General features: G+C 38.0%; 1 protein-coding gene across 5 annotated transcripts in view; it reads left to right on the plus strand.

The window, feature by feature from the left end:
* The window catches only part of MYO3A (myosin IIIA), a 217461-nt gene that overhangs the window by 166310 nt on the left and 31259 nt on the right, over positions 1 to 19892 (plus strand). For all 5 annotated transcript variants that reach the window (XM_074324949.1, XM_074324951.1, XM_074324950.1 and 2 more), the window contains 5 exons: positions 4527 to 4638; positions 6972 to 7134; positions 8725 to 8848; positions 12520 to 13426; positions 15156 to 15300. In XM_074324949.1, coding sequence (XP_074181050.1) covers positions 4527 to 4638; positions 6972 to 7134; positions 8725 to 8848; positions 12520 to 13426; positions 15156 to 15300 — 1451 coding nt within the window. The remainder of the gene's footprint in view (positions 1 to 4526; positions 4639 to 6971; positions 7135 to 8724; positions 8849 to 12519; positions 13427 to 15155; positions 15301 to 19892) is intronic.

Consider the following 19892-nt stretch of genomic DNA (forward strand, 5'->3'; position numbering starts at 1 on the left):
AGTACTTATTTCAGAAGAACCCTTGTACTAAGAAACGTCTGAAATTAGCTCCATTTTCCCACAAGGCACCTAGATAGAGTGATTTAGTTACCAGAGCTTTAATACAACCAGAACTTACGAAAAGCAGTAGTATAGAGGACTACATGTGTTTCGAAGTCAGAAAACCCTGGTTGGAATCCCAGTTCCACCACTTACCAAATATGTGACCTGTTCAAAGTTACTTGCGTTCTGAAATATTCAAACTTCATTCTCTCATTTGCAAATAGAAATTATGATAATAGCATATACTTTATTATGTGGCTATGCGCATTAAACATAATAATATATATGAAGTTTATTGATAGAACCAAATGTCAACAACACATATCAGCTATAATTATTTTCATTATAATTTTTGTCTCAGCGCCAAGATCCCAAAATTACTTATTATGTTCAGTGCTGTAGTCTTGACTCCCACAATTTAAACCATGAAGCTAACCCATAAACAACAAACCAAAAGTCAGCATGTTGGCTTTAAAACAAGTCTTTAAACCAAGGGGTACAACAAAGCATGAGTCGGGGCCTTTCTCTGTAAACACATCTGATTCACTTAGATGTTGATTTCCAGAGCAAAGTCCCAGAGACAGTTCACTAGTCATTCAATAAGCATTTAATTGAGCACCCACTATGTTCCAGTCCTTGAGAAAAGATTATCCCAAATCTTAATCCAAAGATTAATAAAAGAGCCTCTGACCTTTAGAAACTCAAACTAGTTGTGGTAATAGGGATCTAATTATCCACATTATCCTACAATGTAATGTAAACTCCGGGAGGCAAGGGTGTTGGTCTGCAGTGTTCACTGCCCTGTCCCCGGCACTTGCAAGGGTATCTGATGTGTAGTAGGTGCTCAATAAATATTTGTTGAAAGAACAGTGGATATTTTTAATAAAAGTATGCACAGAGCATGAAGTAGGGATGGTGGAGGAGGAAAGGGGAAGACTTCTTAGATTATAGCAGAAATTCAGATAAAGCAGAGAATCATAAAAATAATATAGAAACCCATACTATAAATGTATTTTAACTTAGAACATGAGCATCTGTTCATTTTTCAATCTTTTGATATAGGCTTCATTTTTTTTCTTTGAATAAAAGTCTACTAATCAGAGTTTATTGACTCTTTCTTACCTAATCTACCCATAATCCCTCGTATAGGATTTCTAGTTAATACTTCTTGAAGTGAAACAAGAAGCTAAAGATACTTGAGAAACAATCACCTCAACCCCGTTATAGCTTCATCCATGTTCAATTCCATAGTTGTTTAGAACACGTCTTTATGAAGTCTCACCAACACATTTGATACAGTTTTGTAGAAACAATTCTCTGGCTCCCCTCACTCATATTTCACCAATTTACCTGATATTTATTTAAATAATGTCTCCTCAAGTGCGACTGGTATGAACAGGTTTGGCAGGAGAGCACACAGCACAAGGAGTGAGGAAGGGAGGACATGCAGGCATAGAGAATAACACACAAAGGCAGGGAGGCATGAGCAAGCATGGCCCTTTGGCATAATTTTAAATAACTCTTATGACTGGAGCTCAAGATGTCCATGGAAAATTGCAGGACATGAGGCTGGAAAGGCAGGCAGGGATGCAGAGCAGGAAGGAGCATTCAGATTAGTCATCATATGTGGCAACCAATTTTAAATGACTGCTTTTCAGCAGGTGTGACTTCTCCATTTCCTGCATTTCCACTGCTTCCCGGCTAACATGTTTATGTTACCTACCCAGATTTTGAAAACACCCGATTTTGCCATCCCAGCTTGGAACCTGGGACATAGTCGGAGACTTCGTAGTCAGAAAAGAACGTGATCAGGTTTTCATTCTAAGATAATTCAGATGGAGCTGTGCAAGTTGTCTTAGGGAGGGTGGGAGGGAGTAAGAATGGACACGACAAGTGGGGAGGAAATTATAGAAGTCAAGGTGAGAAGTGGTCAGTAAGTTTAAGGTAACAGCAATAGGAATGGAGAGAAAGAAGTGGGTTCAAGAGAGACTTTTAAGCCTGTTGGGTACACTGAAGACTAGGGAAGACTCTAGAATGACACCCAGATTTCTAGGTTCACTACCTTTTAAAGAGTGATGATATCACTCACAGAGACAGGAACTAGCAGAGGAAAGAAAAGATGATGCATTTTGCTGTGTTTGGAATGTCTGTGAGATAACCAGGTGGGATGTAGAGTAGGCGGTCAGAAGTAATGTGTTTAGAGTTTATGTAAACAGGGCTGAGAGTGTAGATTTAAGTATCCTCACGACCAGGGAATAGTCAGAACCATGCATGTAAACAAGACACCTGTGGAGAGAGCTTAGAAAGAGATGGAACATTGTAGAACACTAGCATTTAAGCAGCAAGTCTAACTATGGAGCATGTCAGGGAGACAGCAGGGGAGGAGAAGCAGGGATACAAAGTAAGATGGGATCCTTGGGGACACTCTCAGGACAGAAGACAGAGTGGTCAACAATATCAAATACTGCAGAAAGAACACTTTTGATTGGGATGGGAAACAACTGGATTTCATCACTAAAAGACCATATGAGATTAAATAAAGAGTCATTATTACTATGTGATTAAATAAGATTCCAGGAGTTGAAGAGTGATGGGAAGTAGAGAAATAGACAGTTTTTTGAAACAATCTTTCAACTTATCTATAAAGCCAGTAGGAGATACAGAATCATTTCAGATGACAGAGACTTAGGGGGTTTGTTTTGTACTAAATGGGAGGAGCCAGAAGAGAGAAAAGGGATTGAAAATATGCAGAAGGGAAGAGGAGGAAGAGGTGGCATCTAGAACCCATGCACATGGAGAGTGGCTATCTCCTCCTCTGAAAGAGGGAAGAATTGATAATGGGCAGATGAATAATGGTCTCTAGTAAAATAGTAGACAACTTATCTGCTGAGAAGCGTTCAGAGGGCAGGGCTGCTGGGAGGCTGGAAGGGGGCAGGAGGGATTAAATTGCTCTTGTGGGGATGGAGTGAGGACATGACCACGGCCCAGTACGGATGCTGAGCATTATGTGAACCTAGCTAAGTGAGGAAACTGCACATTCGTAGTGTGCACACTGTCAGGAATGTGGTCTTCTCTGGCAGTGCCCTGAAGCCTTCCCGACAGCAGAGAACCAGGTGATTGGACAGTCGCTGTTCACATGTTTGCAGAGCATGGGCAACAGAGAATGAGAGGGAGCTCACTAAGAGTGACTCACGTGATGAACTGTGAGATCCTGGCTGAATCTACAAAGGAGTCAAACCAGGAGATGGTTGGTAGGCTAACAGGCCAGAGTAGCTACTCAGGTCACAGTGTGTCTCTCCTTGAGCAAGTTGAGTCCTGAAGCAGGCAGGCCTGGTAGGTGGAGGGAGGCTAATGGGCATTCCCTGAGGCTATTTGCACAAACAGTAAAAGCTATGAGCATCCACTTCTTTCTAGACTATTCTAGGCCAGGATTCTCCAAGAGCCTAAGAGAAACTGGTTCATCTGCAGATTTAATGGAATGAAACTTGGTGGAGCTGGGCTATGTTATTTTTCAGAGATTTATCTACGAGCTCATTTTTAGATGAGGAAGTTGATACTTAAAGAGGTTCCATGATGTGTCCAAAGATGACTCTCATTATGGCACAATTTACTTCACTACCTCAGTCTCCTACACAGCATGGCCTCTGTTTTGAAATGCAGAACCTACCAAAACATGCTGCTTTGTCTCCTCTGGACTCTCAGGTTAATCTTGCATCAAGAAATTAAATAAAAATAAGAATGTTTGAAAACTCTAGAAATCTGACTTTTTGTGCAAGATTGTTGACCAGTGTAAACTGGTTTTTCTTCCTTTAATTCACCCCTTTCCCCCTTTAGACTTTGTACTCAGCCTGAATAGCTTGTGACCTCTTTCACTTCTCTCCTTCATTCACCCCTTAATAACTTGCTCTCTTCAATTATTGATGTATTAAACCAATAGAGAAAAGCTCCAGGAAGAGACATAGTGTAACTCAAGGAAAAACAATGATAGAAGGTGTGTATATAGTAGTGGGAAGTTTGTGTAGAATTAAACTCCTTCATTCCAATTTTAAGATCAGCTTCTAATGTTTTTGTGAAGGTAAAAGAAAAAAAAAGAATAAAATTGTTCCCTCTGCTTCCTGCCACTGCAGTACTGTTTTTAGTGCCCAGAGAGAGGTTACTTTTTTTAAAATAGCCAGTTAATTTTTCTTTTGTTTTGAGAGACAGAGCTTTTGTGGGGGGGGTGGGGGGGGGTTCAGTGTTAAGTGTTGAAAAGTAGTCACTAAACTGAAAAAACAATGCTCAAGTTTACACAAATAGACTGGTCTGGATTTGTGTCCATCTGGAATACAGCCTATGCCAGAGTTGTTCAGACAGTGCCTACAGGATCCCCTATGTTAAATCTGGGGAGTCTCTTCCCCTCTCTGCATGGAGCTATCAGTAGTCCAGCAGGCTGTGAGATGTTAGACCTTTGTGAAATACTAAGCAGCCCTTTTGTCCATTTGAAGGTACCATGTTCTCTGCTACAAGTGGAGCGAGGAGCCGCCAGTGAGTCCTGACACCTGTGCCGCCATTTTGGAAAAAGCTGGTCTGGATAACTGGGCTCTTGGAAAAACAAAAGTAAGGTTTTCATGTAATTTTCAAGAAAAAAAAAGTTAATAAGTATGTTGGATTTACTGAGAATTATAACATTTTACAATGGTTAAAAATGTTACGGCTTTTTATGTTACAGAATCTTAGCTTAAAATAGGGGAAGTAAATTGAGAAATTCATAAAGGTTTTCTTCAGTAAAATTAAACACTTGGCTCTCATAAAGGTTTCTTTTAAGAAATTCAAGAAAAATTTATCTTGAAGATTTATCCTAAAAATGGATGAAAGTGAGTATACTTCAAATACTATTGAAAATAGGCTGATATATTTTCTCTATTTTATTATCACCGAATATAGTCAAAAGCTGTAGAGAATCTTAGTGATTTAAGTAGGATTGTTTTTCTTTTATTTCCTAATTCTCAAAGCTGCATATATATATATATATATATATATATATATATATATATATATATAGTAAATGTGATATTTATCTGGAGTGAAATTCACAAGTATTACTAGACTCTCTATATGTATTTGGATATTAGTATGTTTATATGTTAGATTTGAGAAATGTGAGATCTTAGTTTATTTAATCCCTTAGAGAATTAAAGTAAAAAATCATAACCAATTTTGAATATGGAAGTAAGACAGGTGGCTAATTGGAGAAAGGATGCATTGGGCTGCTCAGATACCCTCAGAGCATTACAAGATTGGGATAAGGAGACAAACAGCATACCAGGTCTTAGGGCAGTAAGTGTATCACTGGGGGAGGATGGAGAAAAGAGCAAAGCTAAAGAGAAGGACTCATAAATTGACCACTCAAGAATAACCGGTCAGCCATACCATAGACACAGACTGAAACAAACTTCCACATTTGCAAAGAAATTTATATTAGATGTGTGTTGCAGGTAGGAAGTGTGGGAGAGAATTTTCATAATGTTCAGATGAGAAGTTAGTCCTGTAACAATTTAAGGAGTTTGTTTTATTGTTTATCTTACACTGAGTCCTACATATTCACTAATCTATATTTACTTTAGATTTAGTAAGGGGAAATTCTGAGCACTAAAATGATGGGTGTTTTATTCACACCCTTTCTTTTAGATGCTCACAAAGATGAGTTTTGTCAGGCTGAAATCTCACGATTCACGGTCGGAAACACATGCGTAACTTCAAATGGAGTTTTAATTTGTAAAAAGGCCCTTTGCAGGTCCAGTTCTGCATGATATTTGAGTAGCATTTTAAAGCTATTTGTATTTTTCCACTTCACCTTTTCCAACTCATTAAGATGGATAAAAGTATTCAATATAGGAACATTTCTAATGCTGTACAAAAAAACAATGATGACCTTTTTAAACAGATTGAATTTTAAATGAATTGTCAACAGTGGAATGGACTAAATATATTAACATCTAGAGTCCTGTAGAAATTAAAGTTAAATTCAATCAAAACCTGTAATGTTAAACTGTTTGCCTATGGTGCCAAGCTTTTAAGTAATGGAATGCTGAGAGAATTCTACAGTCAGGATTACCAGGTCTCGTGACTCAGCTGTTCAATTTGAATTTAAGTGACTTTCTTAGTGGATTCAATAAACTCTCTTTGAGGTGAATTTCCTTAGTAAATGTAGCCATTAAAAGAAGAAAATAAAAAACCTTCCTATTTCCTGGGAGAAGTTGAAAACTCTTAGATGAGAATATCTCCGGGCCTTCAGGCTCCCCTGTTGCTCCAATTAATTTTGATTTTAAAATGAACAAAAGTCAGCCCTCCTTTCTCCTGGGTGGCCACTGGGTCTAGTGAGAAAGTTGTTCATTCTGCCTGGGACCCTCTCTCTGACTTTTTTCCTCCACTGACAGCATTCGGGCCCCTGAAGGACAGGGCCCCCACTTCATTCACCTTTGTATCCCAGCAGGTGAGTATATATAACACATCTCAATAAACATTTAATCAATGAACTACTATAGCTAGAATTGCTTTCTGTCTTACAAATAGGTTCATGAGATTTTTAAATTTAGGAAATAAAATTATCTTTTTAAAAAAATAATAAAAGCATAAAACTTAGCTTTGCTCAGAGTACATGATGCTAAAACTGATACAAGAGCTCAACCTCCTCCACTCTTCTTGGTCCATCCAACAAAACCTAGTTACCTGTTGCAAAACTACTGTGATTATCAAACTCTATTTCTTCTTCAAGCATAAAAATCTATAATGTTACAACAATATCTAGCCAAAAAAGCAAAAAATAAGGATAGTACTTTTCCAAAATCTAAAAATATTTAGAATATAACCTATTCTTCAAAGCATAACACATGACTGTTTCACATCTTTGTTTCTTAATTTTATTTGTATTTTATTTTAATTCTTTCAAGGTGTTCCTTAAATATTATCATGTGGAGCAGTTAAATTTAATGCGAAAGGAAGCCATTGATAAGCTTATTCTGATTCAAGCCTGTGTCAGAGGATTCTTGGGTTCAAGAAGGTACCAAAAAATACAGGAGAAAAGGAAAGAGAGCGCTATAATACTACAGTCAGGTAACTACTCAGACCATCTCACAGTATAGCAAAATATAATGTTTAGATATGGGCATAAAATCAAAGCTTATATTCAAACCTCCAATTCTTATGTAGCTTTTGTGTTTAATTCCAGACTCTGTTGCCTTGCTACTTTGTCTATACTAAATGTAAATTAGATTATTTTAGTGATTGACACTTTTAATATTTGAATAAATGTTTTGTTTTAAGTAAAATAATTTAATTTTTAAATTTTCTGTCAAGTGTTAATGAATCACAATTGACCTATTGTGCAAGATGCAGTAAGTGATTGAATTATAGATCTCAAGAATCATATTACTATAATACATTAGACAATAAGAATTTTTCTACTTTATTTCAGAGGTTCCATTTGCCATAATTTTTGACATCTTAATTAAATCTCATTTTAAAGGGCATTCATTTCTTCATATTAACTGGAGGGAAATAATATTTATAATCCTATTTCAAAAATTTGTATTAAATTGTACTCATAGACTGGATTTTGCTTTCTATTCTTCCATAAGAAACTAAATTTAGAACCTAATATGGCTTAGTACAGTATCTTTCAAAAAAATTTTGACTGGACATCTATAGTAAAAAATATATTTTACTCTGTACACACATACTGCAAACAGTGCACTTTGATATTTTCTATTCTGGTTTATTCCATTTCATTTTTGGATGCTAGATTTAGCCCTCTAAATCAATTTTATAATCCACTATTGATTTGCAACCTGTGTTCTGAAGAATACTGACGTGGTGGGCAGAATAGCTGACTAACATTCAAGAGATTCATGCCCCGTCCCTGTTCTGTAGATCTATGATACACATTATCATCTCTTTTGGAATTTTAAGCCCTTAACTTCTCACAGGAACATCAAAAGGCAACTCTATAGTTTAGGGTCTAACTCTTTTTATCCACACTTCCCAAATTTATAAAACACTGCGACAAAATGGTTTTTCATAACTGGGTAGTGAAACATGGCCTAATATTTATAGTTCTTTATTTATCTCACTTAGTGAAAATATTGTGTTTTCTGCAGAAATATTCGTGTTGATTATGGAATGTTGCCCTGACCTGGAGAGTGTTACAGACTATATGTCATTTGCTCTGAATTACCTCTGTAAACTCTAAAAATAAAAAATAAATAAAAAAGTTTTAATCTGAATTCTGAAATATATCTGACTCCGGGGATAATTGGCCAAAAGGTCCAAAAATATACTTAGATAATAGGGGCTTTCTCCCATCAATAGCTTAACATGGCAAAAATAAAATAATTATTAGCAGATTTTAAGCAAATTAGCACATTTTGTCTTTTTCATCAACTTCACTCATTTCTGTCATTTCAGTTTCATCTTAGTACCCTCCTTAATACAAAAGGTACTTTAATTATTTTCTTGCTATACCTTGTCATCTAAAAGAGTCTCATTAATGAACCGCATAGTTTTTATGAACCTCTTCTATTTGGAGTCTTTCATTTCATTTTCTTCTTTGACATTGATGGACAAAAAAACATTTGTTTCTACTCATTTAAGTAATGTTCTTTTATTTATTATGATTAACACTATTGTGGGCCTTATATGTTCCAGCTGCAAGAGGACATCTAGTCAGGAAACAAAGAAAAGAAATCCTTAACATGAAAAACACAGCAGTAACAACCATTCAGACCCATCATCAGGAATTTGACTACAAGAAAAACTTTGAAAATAAAAGGTATAATAATGTCATCATATACCATTTTGACACTATAGATTTTTCAAATCTGTAAAGTCACAAAATAAAGTTCACAGTCTTTCTCATACCCAACTAAGTTCCTACTACTGACACATTAAATGTCAGCGAACACCAGTGCCCACTTTCAGATATTTTACCCTTTTTAGGAGTTCATTGGCATTTCACACTGATGACCACACTTTCCATCTCAAAGGTTTTTCTTCCTAGGCTTCTGCCACACTGCTCTCTACATTTCTGCTCCTAATTCTGAGTGTCCTTTGCTAATTCCTTCTCCTCTTCCCGTATTTAAATCCTTCTCTACATCTAAATATTGTCCCTGGGCTCTCATTCATTCCTGTGGCCTTAGTAACCAGCATACCATTGGATCTTAAATCGTAATCTAATTTTTAAAGCATAGCTCCTTTGTCCTTTTTCCTCTTGAGCTCCCATATCGATGTTTCTAAATGTGTATTAGCAGATCCACCTGAATTCATTTATATAGTAGACTTTATGCTAAGCAGTGGGAACATATAGATAAATACGACAAAATCCTTATATTCAAATTGCTCACAGAATCATGGAAAAGAAATATAATGAATAAATACATGATTCTAGTAACATGAGTTAACTCTGCTATTAAAATGTGTAAAGAGTGCAGTGGGGACATGGAGAAGGGAATTCTGCCTTGGTTGCGGGGCGGGGGGGGGTTAGTGAAAGGGGAAAATATCTCAATTTTGCTTGAATTGTTTGAAAGATGAATAAGTCATGTTTTAGGAAGATAGATTATTCCAGCCCCAACCCCAGTCCTCTTATCTTTTTTTTAAATTGATGGAGATTTAATTGATATACAGCATTGTGTACATTTAAGGTGTACAGCATGATGATTCAATACACATGTATATTGTGGAATGATGCAATAAGGTCAGTTAATATTTCCATCATCTCAGTCATTTTGTGTGTGTGTGTGTGTGTGTGTGTGTGTGTGTGTGTTGAGAACATTTAAGAACTCTCTTAGCAACTTTCAAGTATATAATATTAGCAGTCACCATAGTATGTATTAGATCCCCAAAACTTATTTATCTTGTTTAAAATTTTAAGTTTTATTGAGGTGTAATTGACATATAAAATTATAAGATATTTAAAGTACATATCATGATGATTATATATATATGTATACATTGTGAAAGGATTACCCCCTCTCGTTATATAACACATTCATCACCTCACATAGTTTTCTATTTTTTTCATTATTTGGTGAGAATGCTTAAGTTCTACTCTCTTAGCAATATTTAATTATACCTTACAGCATTATCAACTACAGTCACCATGGTATACATTAGATCACTAGACCTTATTCATCTTATAGCTGAAAGTCTGTATCCTTTTACCAACCTGTCCCTATTTCCCCCATCCCCATACCCTTGGCAACCATTTTTCTACCTCTGCTTCTGTGAGTTTGACTTTTTCTTTTCTTAGATTCCACATATAAGTGATACCATGCAGTATCTGTCTATGTCTGTTTGGTTTATTTCACTTAGCATAATTCCATCAAGGTCCGTCATGTTGTCTCAGATGACAGGATGCCCTTCTTTCTGATGGCAGAACAATACTCCATTGTACACACATACCATTCATCCATTGATGGACACGTAGGTTGTTTCCATGTCTTGGCTATTCTGAATAATACTGCAGTGAACATGGGAGTGCAGATATCTCTTCAAGATAATGGTTTCATTTCCTTTGGATAAATACCCAGAAATGGAATTGCTGGATAACACGGTAGTTCTATTTTTAAGGAACCTCCATACTGTTTTCCATAGTGGCTATACCAATTTACATTACCACCAACTGTGCACAAGGATTTCCTTTTTTCCATATCCTCATCAACATTTATCTGTTGTCTTTTTGATAATAGCCATTCTAACAGGTGTGAGGTGATACCTTATTGTGATTATGATTTGCATTTCCCTGATGATTAGTGATGTTGAGCACCTTTTCATGTACCCGTCAGCCATTTGTATGTCTTCTTTGAAAAATGTCTATTCAGATCTGCCCATTTTTAAATTGGGTTGTTTTATTTTTAAAAAAAAATATTGAATTCTTTATATATTTGGAATATTAGCCCCTTATCAGATATATGATTTGCAAATATTTTCTCCCATTTGGCAGGTTGCCTTTTTATTTTGTTGATGGTTTCCTTTGCTGTACAGAACCTTTTTCATTTGATGTAGTCTCACTATTAGATTTTGTTTTTCGTGTCAAATCCAAAAAATCATTGCCAAGACTGATGTCAAGGAGCTTACCCTCTATGTTTTCTTCTAGGAGTTTTATGGTTTCAGATTTTCCATTCAAGTCTTTAACCCGTTTCGAGTTTATTTTTGTGTGTCATGTAAGATGGGAGTCCAGTTTCATTGTTGTGCATATGGCTGTTCAGTTTTCCCAACACCATTTTTGAAGAGACTATCCTATCCCCATTGTATACATTCTTGGCTTCTTTGTCATAAATTCATTAACCATAAATGAGTATGTTTATTTCTGGTCTCTCTATTCTGTTCCATTGATCTATGGGCTTCTTTTTATACCAATACCATACTGTTTTGATTGCTATAGCTTTGTGATATAGTTTATCTTCTCTCATTGATTGTATTTTGACTAATGTGAGCATTCTGTGGGAGTTATTATGGAGGTATTCAAAATACTAGCATAGCCACTCATCAAAATTATGAGGTTCTTGGTTCCCTGCCAACTCTGATCCTGGCAGAATAGTGGGGATTATATTATGCCTCCTGTATAAGACTGAGGATGCCATAGTAGGTCTAGGATGTGGCCAGTGGAATTAGGAAAATTCAGTCCCAATAGCTTTTCCAAGTTCAACTGAGAGAAAAGCCTTTCTTTATAAATAGTTGCAAAAAGCCAAAACTCTCCCATGGCTTTCCTGGGCCAAAATGAAAAGTTTTTGGCAGAAGTCCCCAAATAATATGTCAGGGTGTCAGGTTATGACTTTTTTATTCCACCTTACCACGCTTTTCATGGCCAAATTGATCTTGTGAGGGTTTTGCCCTCACCAAAAAATCAAAAAACAAAAAACTGTATGTAGAGAGGGTCTTATCTTCGGGTTAAGGGAAAATTATTTTGGAAGGATATTGGTAAAGTAATAAGTGTGAAATTTTGGCCAACATATTATATGATGATGAACTATAGCAGAGACACTGCTTTTCCTTTAATTCTGTAAGATGTTTCCTGTGATCAGTAGACTTAGAGCTTATAAAAGTGCATGTCAGTCTAGTGAACATACCTTGCTTACTTGTCTCAAGTCAAGATATATTTTCCACAGCATCTCCTCACTGCAGGTACTTTGTTTTGAAGAGGAGATATTTGAAATGATTAAATTCCTAAGATTTTGATACCTCCCTCATAAAATGAAAACGTGCTAGAATATTTCTCACTCTAAGTCGAAACTGGTTTTATCATTATGTGAGTAGCCGTCATAGTTGTCGCCAGAGAGAACATTTTGACAACCACTTGATTAATGTGACTTGATAAGTTTTTGTTTTGAGCTTTATTATCCCTTTTGTTTTCCTCCCAACATTATGTAACATGTAGCTATTGCCAAAAGAGGTAATATGCTCTAGTTTAGTATCATATATTCAGATACAGTATGTTTTACACAGGGAATCTTTTGTGAAGAAACAGACAGAAAATGCAGTCTCGACGAATGAAACAGTCATTCCAGCTCCAAATAATAAGGGGAGTACCTCTGTAGTGAAGACTTCTACTTTCAGAGCTGAAGAGGAAGCCTCTAATGCTGGTGAAAGTAACAACAGAGGATACCAAACTCAGAAAAAAATGAATAATGTGTATGGGGAAGATGCTAAGCAAGAATTGTACCTGGTAGGGGACCCTTGGGCAGAAGTCACCTCCAGACAGAAGTACATGGGACACCTAGAAGAGAACAGTAAAGTAAGAAAAGCGGAGAAGGAGGACACTGTGATGCAGAGTTACTATCAGAGCTATACAGAGGAAAGGAATTTTGAAGACTCAAAAGCAGCATATCTAGAAAGGAAGGCCATAGCAGAAAGGCCAAACTACCCAGGACTTTGGCTAGCTGAGAATGAGACTAAGCAGCCTTCTTTTAAAAAAACTTTGCAACCTAGTCTTAGCCAAAGGTCAGTGTATCAAAATGTAAATAGCAAGGAAAAAGAAAAGAAGACATCTGTGGTCACCCAGAATGCATCCCTATGCAGCCAGCAGAGAAGCCACCTGAGGCATGGGATGGCCAAAGACAGGCAAGTTGAACCAACATCACAAGCCCAGGATGAAGATAAGGCAGCAGTGTTCATCCAGAGCAAATACCGAGGCTACAAGAGAAGGCAGCAGTTACGGAGGGACCGGAGGGCATCTTCTTTTAAAAATCAGAAGATTGTTGCAACACCAACAGAAGTAGCAAGAAATGCTCCCAATTTGTATTCTTATTCTACAAAACGTGAGGGATCCTGTACTATCATGATGAAGAATGATAGAGACTCAAAAACGATTTCAGAAAAAGAAGCCTGTGATTTGGCAATTTTTTCAAAACAGGTATGTAAATAAACAGATTTATTTACTAGTACAGATCTCTGGGAACTACACAATAACTGAGTCAAACAAATAGTTCATTAATAACTGCTCTATTGTTCCATCTGTTTTTATGAAACTTCAAACCCTTTTAATAAAGTGTCTCAAGGGCTGTGCTATACAAATAGCCATAGATTTTTAAAACAATTTGCTATGATAAAAATAGTATAAACTATGAGAGAAATCTTACGTAGTAAGACAACTTACTAAAATGCTGCCATTTGACAATGCAAATTTCCATGTATCTGAGAACTTTCCTTATAGCAAAAAAAAAAAAAATACTTTTCTAAATCTTTTAAAGTTTAAGCTTTCTTTGCCCCAGATTTTGAGGACATAATTAGGTATCAAAATTAGATGTGTTTTTAAAACAAAATTAGATGTGCAGCCATACTGAGGCACAAATGCAGTGAAAATGAAAGTCTACATGTTACATCACGACGATGAGGAACCACAAAGAAAAACTCCCTCCTAGAGTATATCTTGTTCCATTAGTGGCCATGTCTCAGCTATTTCTAGAAGGGGGCAGTCAGCCTTAGGCCTGCTCGTGGGTGCATAAGGAACTCTGACAAATTTGTACTATGGAATTTGTACAGGGCCTGACTCCCATACAAAGATCGGTTCCAGTTCTTGTTCTCTCTCTAGGTGTTTGACCTTAAGAAAGTCACTTTAGGTGTCAGCACCTTTATTTTCTCACCGCTTGCGTAAAACGAAGGATTGTAACTAGATGACCTTTAAAATATTATAACTTAGTATGAACTACCAAGGGAGTAGATAGTGTGTGGAATCATAGAAGAAGTATCATAATGGTGACTTCAGAGGAGGATCACCTAATACTCCTGAGTCCCTAAACTCTGCTTTTTTGTCTGACGGTGGGTGAGCCCATGAGAAAACTGTCCTTGGACACCCCGAGTGTTAGAGGTATGGTCCCCCAATCTCCAATTTCTAGCTGTTAGTAGAGAGAGAGAGAGAGGTGCCGTTGATGAATTTCCCTAGCCCCTTCCTGTTCTTTTTTTTTTTTTAAGCACATGGAAATAGTTTAATGTGCACGTAGTCCTTTCTTCCCTTGGTGCATACATTTGCTCACTCTAACGACCAAATCGGAGTTTAGAATCCTGACCTGCTCTGCACCTGAGACACTGAGGAGATGTGAGATTATCAAGTCAGCTACGGAGAGCTGGCGATAATGCCATGATCCTCCACAGAACAAAGCTACAGGCAGAAAAGCAGGACACAATCAACCTAGCAGGACAGCCTGTTAACAGACAAGATGGAGGCAGAGGGACCAGGCAGGAAAGAGAGGAACCAGAGGAGAGTAGCCCTGAAGTCAGGCTGAGAAGACTGGAAAGGAAAGGAAGAAGTAAGTCAGCAGAGGGGTTCCTTGGGATAAAAGCAGAAAGGCAATCGCAGCAACACCGACATGAACCAGATATCTGGAACCCCAGGAGTTCATCAGGAAAGAACACTTTGTGTAGTGTGACATGGTTGGCAGTTTTAAGTGGAAAATGTGAGATGGGTGAGTAGCATAGGGACAGGGGTTTATTAAGGGAGGACTTTATCAGACCAGGGTCAGGGTGGATCCTGGAGAAGAAGTTTCGGAGAGTCCCAGGGACCATTGATCAGGCATTTCTTAGACCCCACTTAGCTCTCTGAATTATTTTCCTTGATTTAATCTGACACATGACCTTCTTTTTAGATATCAAAGTTATCTGAAGAATATTTCATTCTGCAGAAAAAACTGAATGAAATGATTTTGTCACAGCAACTGAAGCCTCTTTATCTGGGTGTCTATCCTCGTAAGCCAATTAATAGACGAGTTCCTTCTCAGCAGTACCTCTCAGGTAAAAATCAAGAGTTAGAACTTCCTGACGGAAAGGCAATGATACTTTCTTTTATTTGCTTATCAGTTTCCCCCCTTTATTCTATGGCAGATTTAAGGTGACTATGTTCTAACTGTCTTGGGGAGAACCTTCATTTCATTCCATTTCTTATAAGCAGGTATACACTTTTCCAGAATGTTCCACGCACCTCCAACCTTCTCTGACTTCATTGTCCTCCTCTTTTCTTTTTTTTCCCCTTTATATGCACTTTAACTAGAATGTGGCATATGACCAGAAGGGAATGGAAAGGGATGGAGTTGCAGAGTGAGGCATAGTGCAAACAAGGAAAATATATTCCTTTTGTCAACGTCTGCCACCTTGAATAGAATGTGGAAAGTGTCAGTCTTCATTCAGATGTACAAACCCAGATGCATTATTAAGTTTTCTTCTAATCAACTTATGTCACACTCTGCCCCCATTTCATTAAACTGGTGGGGAATTCAGGCTCAGTAATTATCCAGCCTCCCCCTCCCCAAGGCCATGCAAACGGTCAGGTAGAGCCATGGTGATTAGTCATTTGTCTACACAGTTACCGTTGGGACACCCACCTCCTAGCTGTCCTTACAACTCCTTCAAATCAGGGGGCTCTGCTGCTTCCACACCCACAGGAGGCCCCCAGAAACTGGCAAGTCAGGAGTGTCACCTGGGCCACACATGCCCCAGGTAGCCACCCTCTCTGCAGCCTTATCACCTCCCCCCGGGGTTGGGGGGTCACTGACTGCTCTGCTGACCTCTCTCTGGGAGAATCAGTGTGCATTTTATCTTGCTCATTCTCCCTCGCTTTCTCACTGCTCCTGCCAGGACTCCTGGCACCACCTCTGCAGTGAATTTGGCTCTTACCAAAGACAGGAAGAGCTGCTAACCTCCAGCAGCTTCTGCAAAAATGCCTTAGGCAGGAATAGACTGCAGGGAGCCTGACTAGTTGCCTGATATGGGAGGAAAAGCAATATTTTAATGTTTCAATCAATTCTCCTGCCCCACTGTTTTCAAGTCAAGAATTGTGAAGCTTTTAAAAAGAAGAAAAAAAAAAGCTGCCCACAGAATGGCTCTTTGGCCCTTTTCCACTCCTGCTGCTCTCAGGCCCGGTCCCAGAGCCTCTTCCCTTAAAGAAGTAGTTTAACAAGCCAGAGCCCAGATTAATTCAACTGCCACCAATGACGCATGCCCATTTGGGAGCAGGGGGAAAGCAGGATCTTCAGCTTCCTTCTTGGTCATGTGTGTGGCAGCCACGACGGATGTGGGCAGTGAGGTGCTGGTCTTCTAAGGAAAAGATGGGCAGCCAGGCGGCATTCCCTGTGCAGCAGCTCAGCCCAGTCCTCCGTGGGAAACGGGAGTGTGGTAAATGGCAGCTTCCTAGAGAGGGAGTGGAGCCTACTGCTGGTTTGCTATGACTTGCACTTTTGAAGATCTCAGGGACTTGTGTGTGTGTGTAACAAAAATATCTATATGTATAAGGTATACAACGTGATAATTTGATTTAAATACACACAGTGAAATGATTACTACAGTGAAGCTGATTAATGTATCTTCTCACATAGTTACCCCTTCGTGTGTATGTCATGAGAGCACTGATAAGTACTCTGTCAGCAAATTTCCAGTATTCGGTAGAGGATTATTAACCAGAGTCATCATGCTGTACATTACATCTCTAAACTTAGTCATCTTCTAACTGCAACTTTGTACCCTTTGACCAGCATCCCCTCATTTTCTCTACCTTCCCCCCCCTCCCCGCCACCACTGTTCTGCTCTCTGCTTCTGTGTATTTGAATTTTTAGATTCTACATATAAGTGAGAGCATGCAGTTTTTTTTCTTTCTGTGTCTGGCTTATTTCACTTACTATAATGTCTTCCAGGTTCATCCATGTTGTCACAAATGACAGGATTTCCTTTGTTCTCATGGCTTAATTATATACACACACACACACACACACACACACACACACACACACACACAACCTCTTCTTTATCCATTCATCTATTGACAGACACTTAGGTTGTTTCCTTATCTTGGCTACTATAAATAATGCTGCAATGAACCTGGGAACACCGATATCTCTTTAAGGTCCTGATTTTTTTTCCTTTAGATATACACCTAGAAGAGGGATTGCTGGATTACGTGGCAGTTCTATTTTTAGTTTTTTGAGGCCCCTACACATTGTTTTCCATAGTGGCTGCACCAATTTACATTCCTACAAACAGTGCAAAAGATTTCCTTTTTCTCCACATCCTCTCCAGCACTTTTTTCTCGCACCTTTTTGATAATATACATTCTAACAGATGGGAAGTGCTATCTTATTGTGATTTTGATTGGCATTTCCCTGATGAGCACCTTTTCATCCAGTGTTGGCCATTTGTATGTTTCCTTTGCAAATATGTTGATAATTTGCCAATTTTTTAATCACGTTGGTTCTTTTGCTATTGAATTATATGAGTTCCTACGTTTTTTGGGTATTAAACCTTTATATCCAATCGTTTGCAAATATTTTCTCCCATTCCATAGGTTGCCTTCTCATTTTGTTAATGGTTTCCTTTGCTGTGTAGAAGCTTTCTAGTTTCATATAGTCCCACTTGTTAATTTTTGCTTTTGTTGCCTGAGCTTTTTGGTGTCATGTCCAAAAATCATTGCCAAGACCAATGTCAAGTAGTTTTTCCCTGTGTTTTCTTCTATGATTTTTATGGTTTCAGATCTTATATTTAGTCTTTAATCCATTGTGAGTTAATTTTTTGTGTAGTGTATGATGAGAGTCCAGTTTCATTCTTTTGCATGTGTCTGTCCAGTTTTCCCAACACTGTCTATTGAAGAGACTGTCCTTTCCCCATTGTGTATTCTTGGTGCTCTTGTCAAAAAGTAGTTTATTATATAGTCTTAGGTTTATTTCTGGGCTCTTTGTTCTGTTCTGTTGGTCTATGTGTCTTTTTTATGCCATTACCATGCTGTTTTGAATACTATAGCTTTATAACATAGTTTGAAATCAGGAAGCGTGATGCCTCCAGCTCTGTTCTTCTGTCTCAAGATTGCTTGTTAGGGACTTTCAGTATGCCTAAAAGCAGCAGAATTTTACTAGAAAGTCAAAATAGTTCACTTTATTCTTCAATCTGCCAATTTTTTAGTGGACCTAAAAGAGTATCAGAAATCAATGTTTAGCTTATATGGAGAGGATTGTAATTCAGTGACATTTCTTTAACTCTTCAGGTTTAGAGGGAAAACTTTTTGTTCTGTGCACATGTAAGAAGGTTACATATTCTACTATACTTCCTTAAGGCTAAACTGGCAAATATCTAAATTGTCCCATGTCCCCAAGAATAGCAGAGAAAGTGCCTGAGAGAGGGCCCGAAGTGGCCTGAAGACACTGAGGGATCTGGTGGACTTGCCAACCTAGAAGCAAGAAGTAAGGGAGGACATTGGGAAAGTAGCATATGCCAGTACCAGACACCAGACAGGATAGTTACTCTCAGCAGACGGTGATGAAAGCCAAGAATAGCCACAGGGAAGATGGCCTATCTTCATGAATGAAGCTGCAAAAGTCCCTCTACCCCCAAGCCCAACTAAGAGGTAGCTGGGGAGAAACAGAGGAGGGTTAAAAACCTAAAATGACCAAGTTTACTCAGAAGGCTGAGTAAATCGAAAGCAACTGAGTTTAACTAGACTTACATTAACGCTATAAAATAGAAATGAGTGCTGCAAGGTAGGAATTAAGTCTAGTTTTAGGAAAATCCAGTGACATTTTTGTACATCTGAATTGTTGAACAGTGTGAAAGTGTAGCTCTACTATTGACAGCTGTATTTTTGAAAGATCATTCCGGTTGCATTGTGTGAATAGAATTGGACGGCATGAGGGGAAACGTGGAAGGCCAGCAAGTGATGGTGGTGGTTTGGACAAACCTGGTAGCTGAGAAGGTAAACAGTATCAGGCAGCAGTTAGTAGACGACCTGCTAAGTAGGTAGGTGGACACGTGCATGGCAACTGAAGCCATATAATAGCTGAGGTCATTCAGGAAGTGAGAATAGAAGAGAACCTAGAGCAAGAGTTCGGACATGTACAGGTCAGGTAGAAAGGAACCAGCAAAGAACAACAACTGGAAATTTGGGAAGAACACTGGGGAGCCTAGTACCTCAGAAACCACAGGAAGAGCGTTTTTAAGATGTTTTAAAGAATGATGCTGACAGAGCAAGTTAGAAGAGAGCTATGAAATATCCATTGACATTCCTATGCATTAACAATTACTTACTGAATTCCCCCAGAGGTCTTTAAGTGTTAGAATAGGTACAAATTGAAAAGGGGAGGGTACAAATAATTATTGTGCTATGTTGGGGGAGAGTCACCCTCAATATCTACTAGGCTTTATCATTGGATATAGTCTATATTCATATATTTTAATGACCTATGCAACTGGTTTTTAAATTTCTTGAAAGTTTTTGGTAAAATATAGTGCAAATAATTCAAATTGAGGTTGCAAATTGAGCCAGATATGGTTTGGTCAATATTCAATCCCTAAAGTGGTTCTGTGTCCGTTATTGTACCTTTGGATGTGCTTGTTTTTATCTCGAGATA

This window comes from Rhinolophus sinicus, linkage group LG02, assembly GCF_036562045.2.
Source record: "Rhinolophus sinicus isolate RSC01 linkage group LG02, ASM3656204v1, whole genome shotgun sequence".
Lineage (NCBI taxonomy): Eukaryota > Metazoa > Chordata > Mammalia > Chiroptera > Rhinolophidae > Rhinolophus > Rhinolophus sinicus.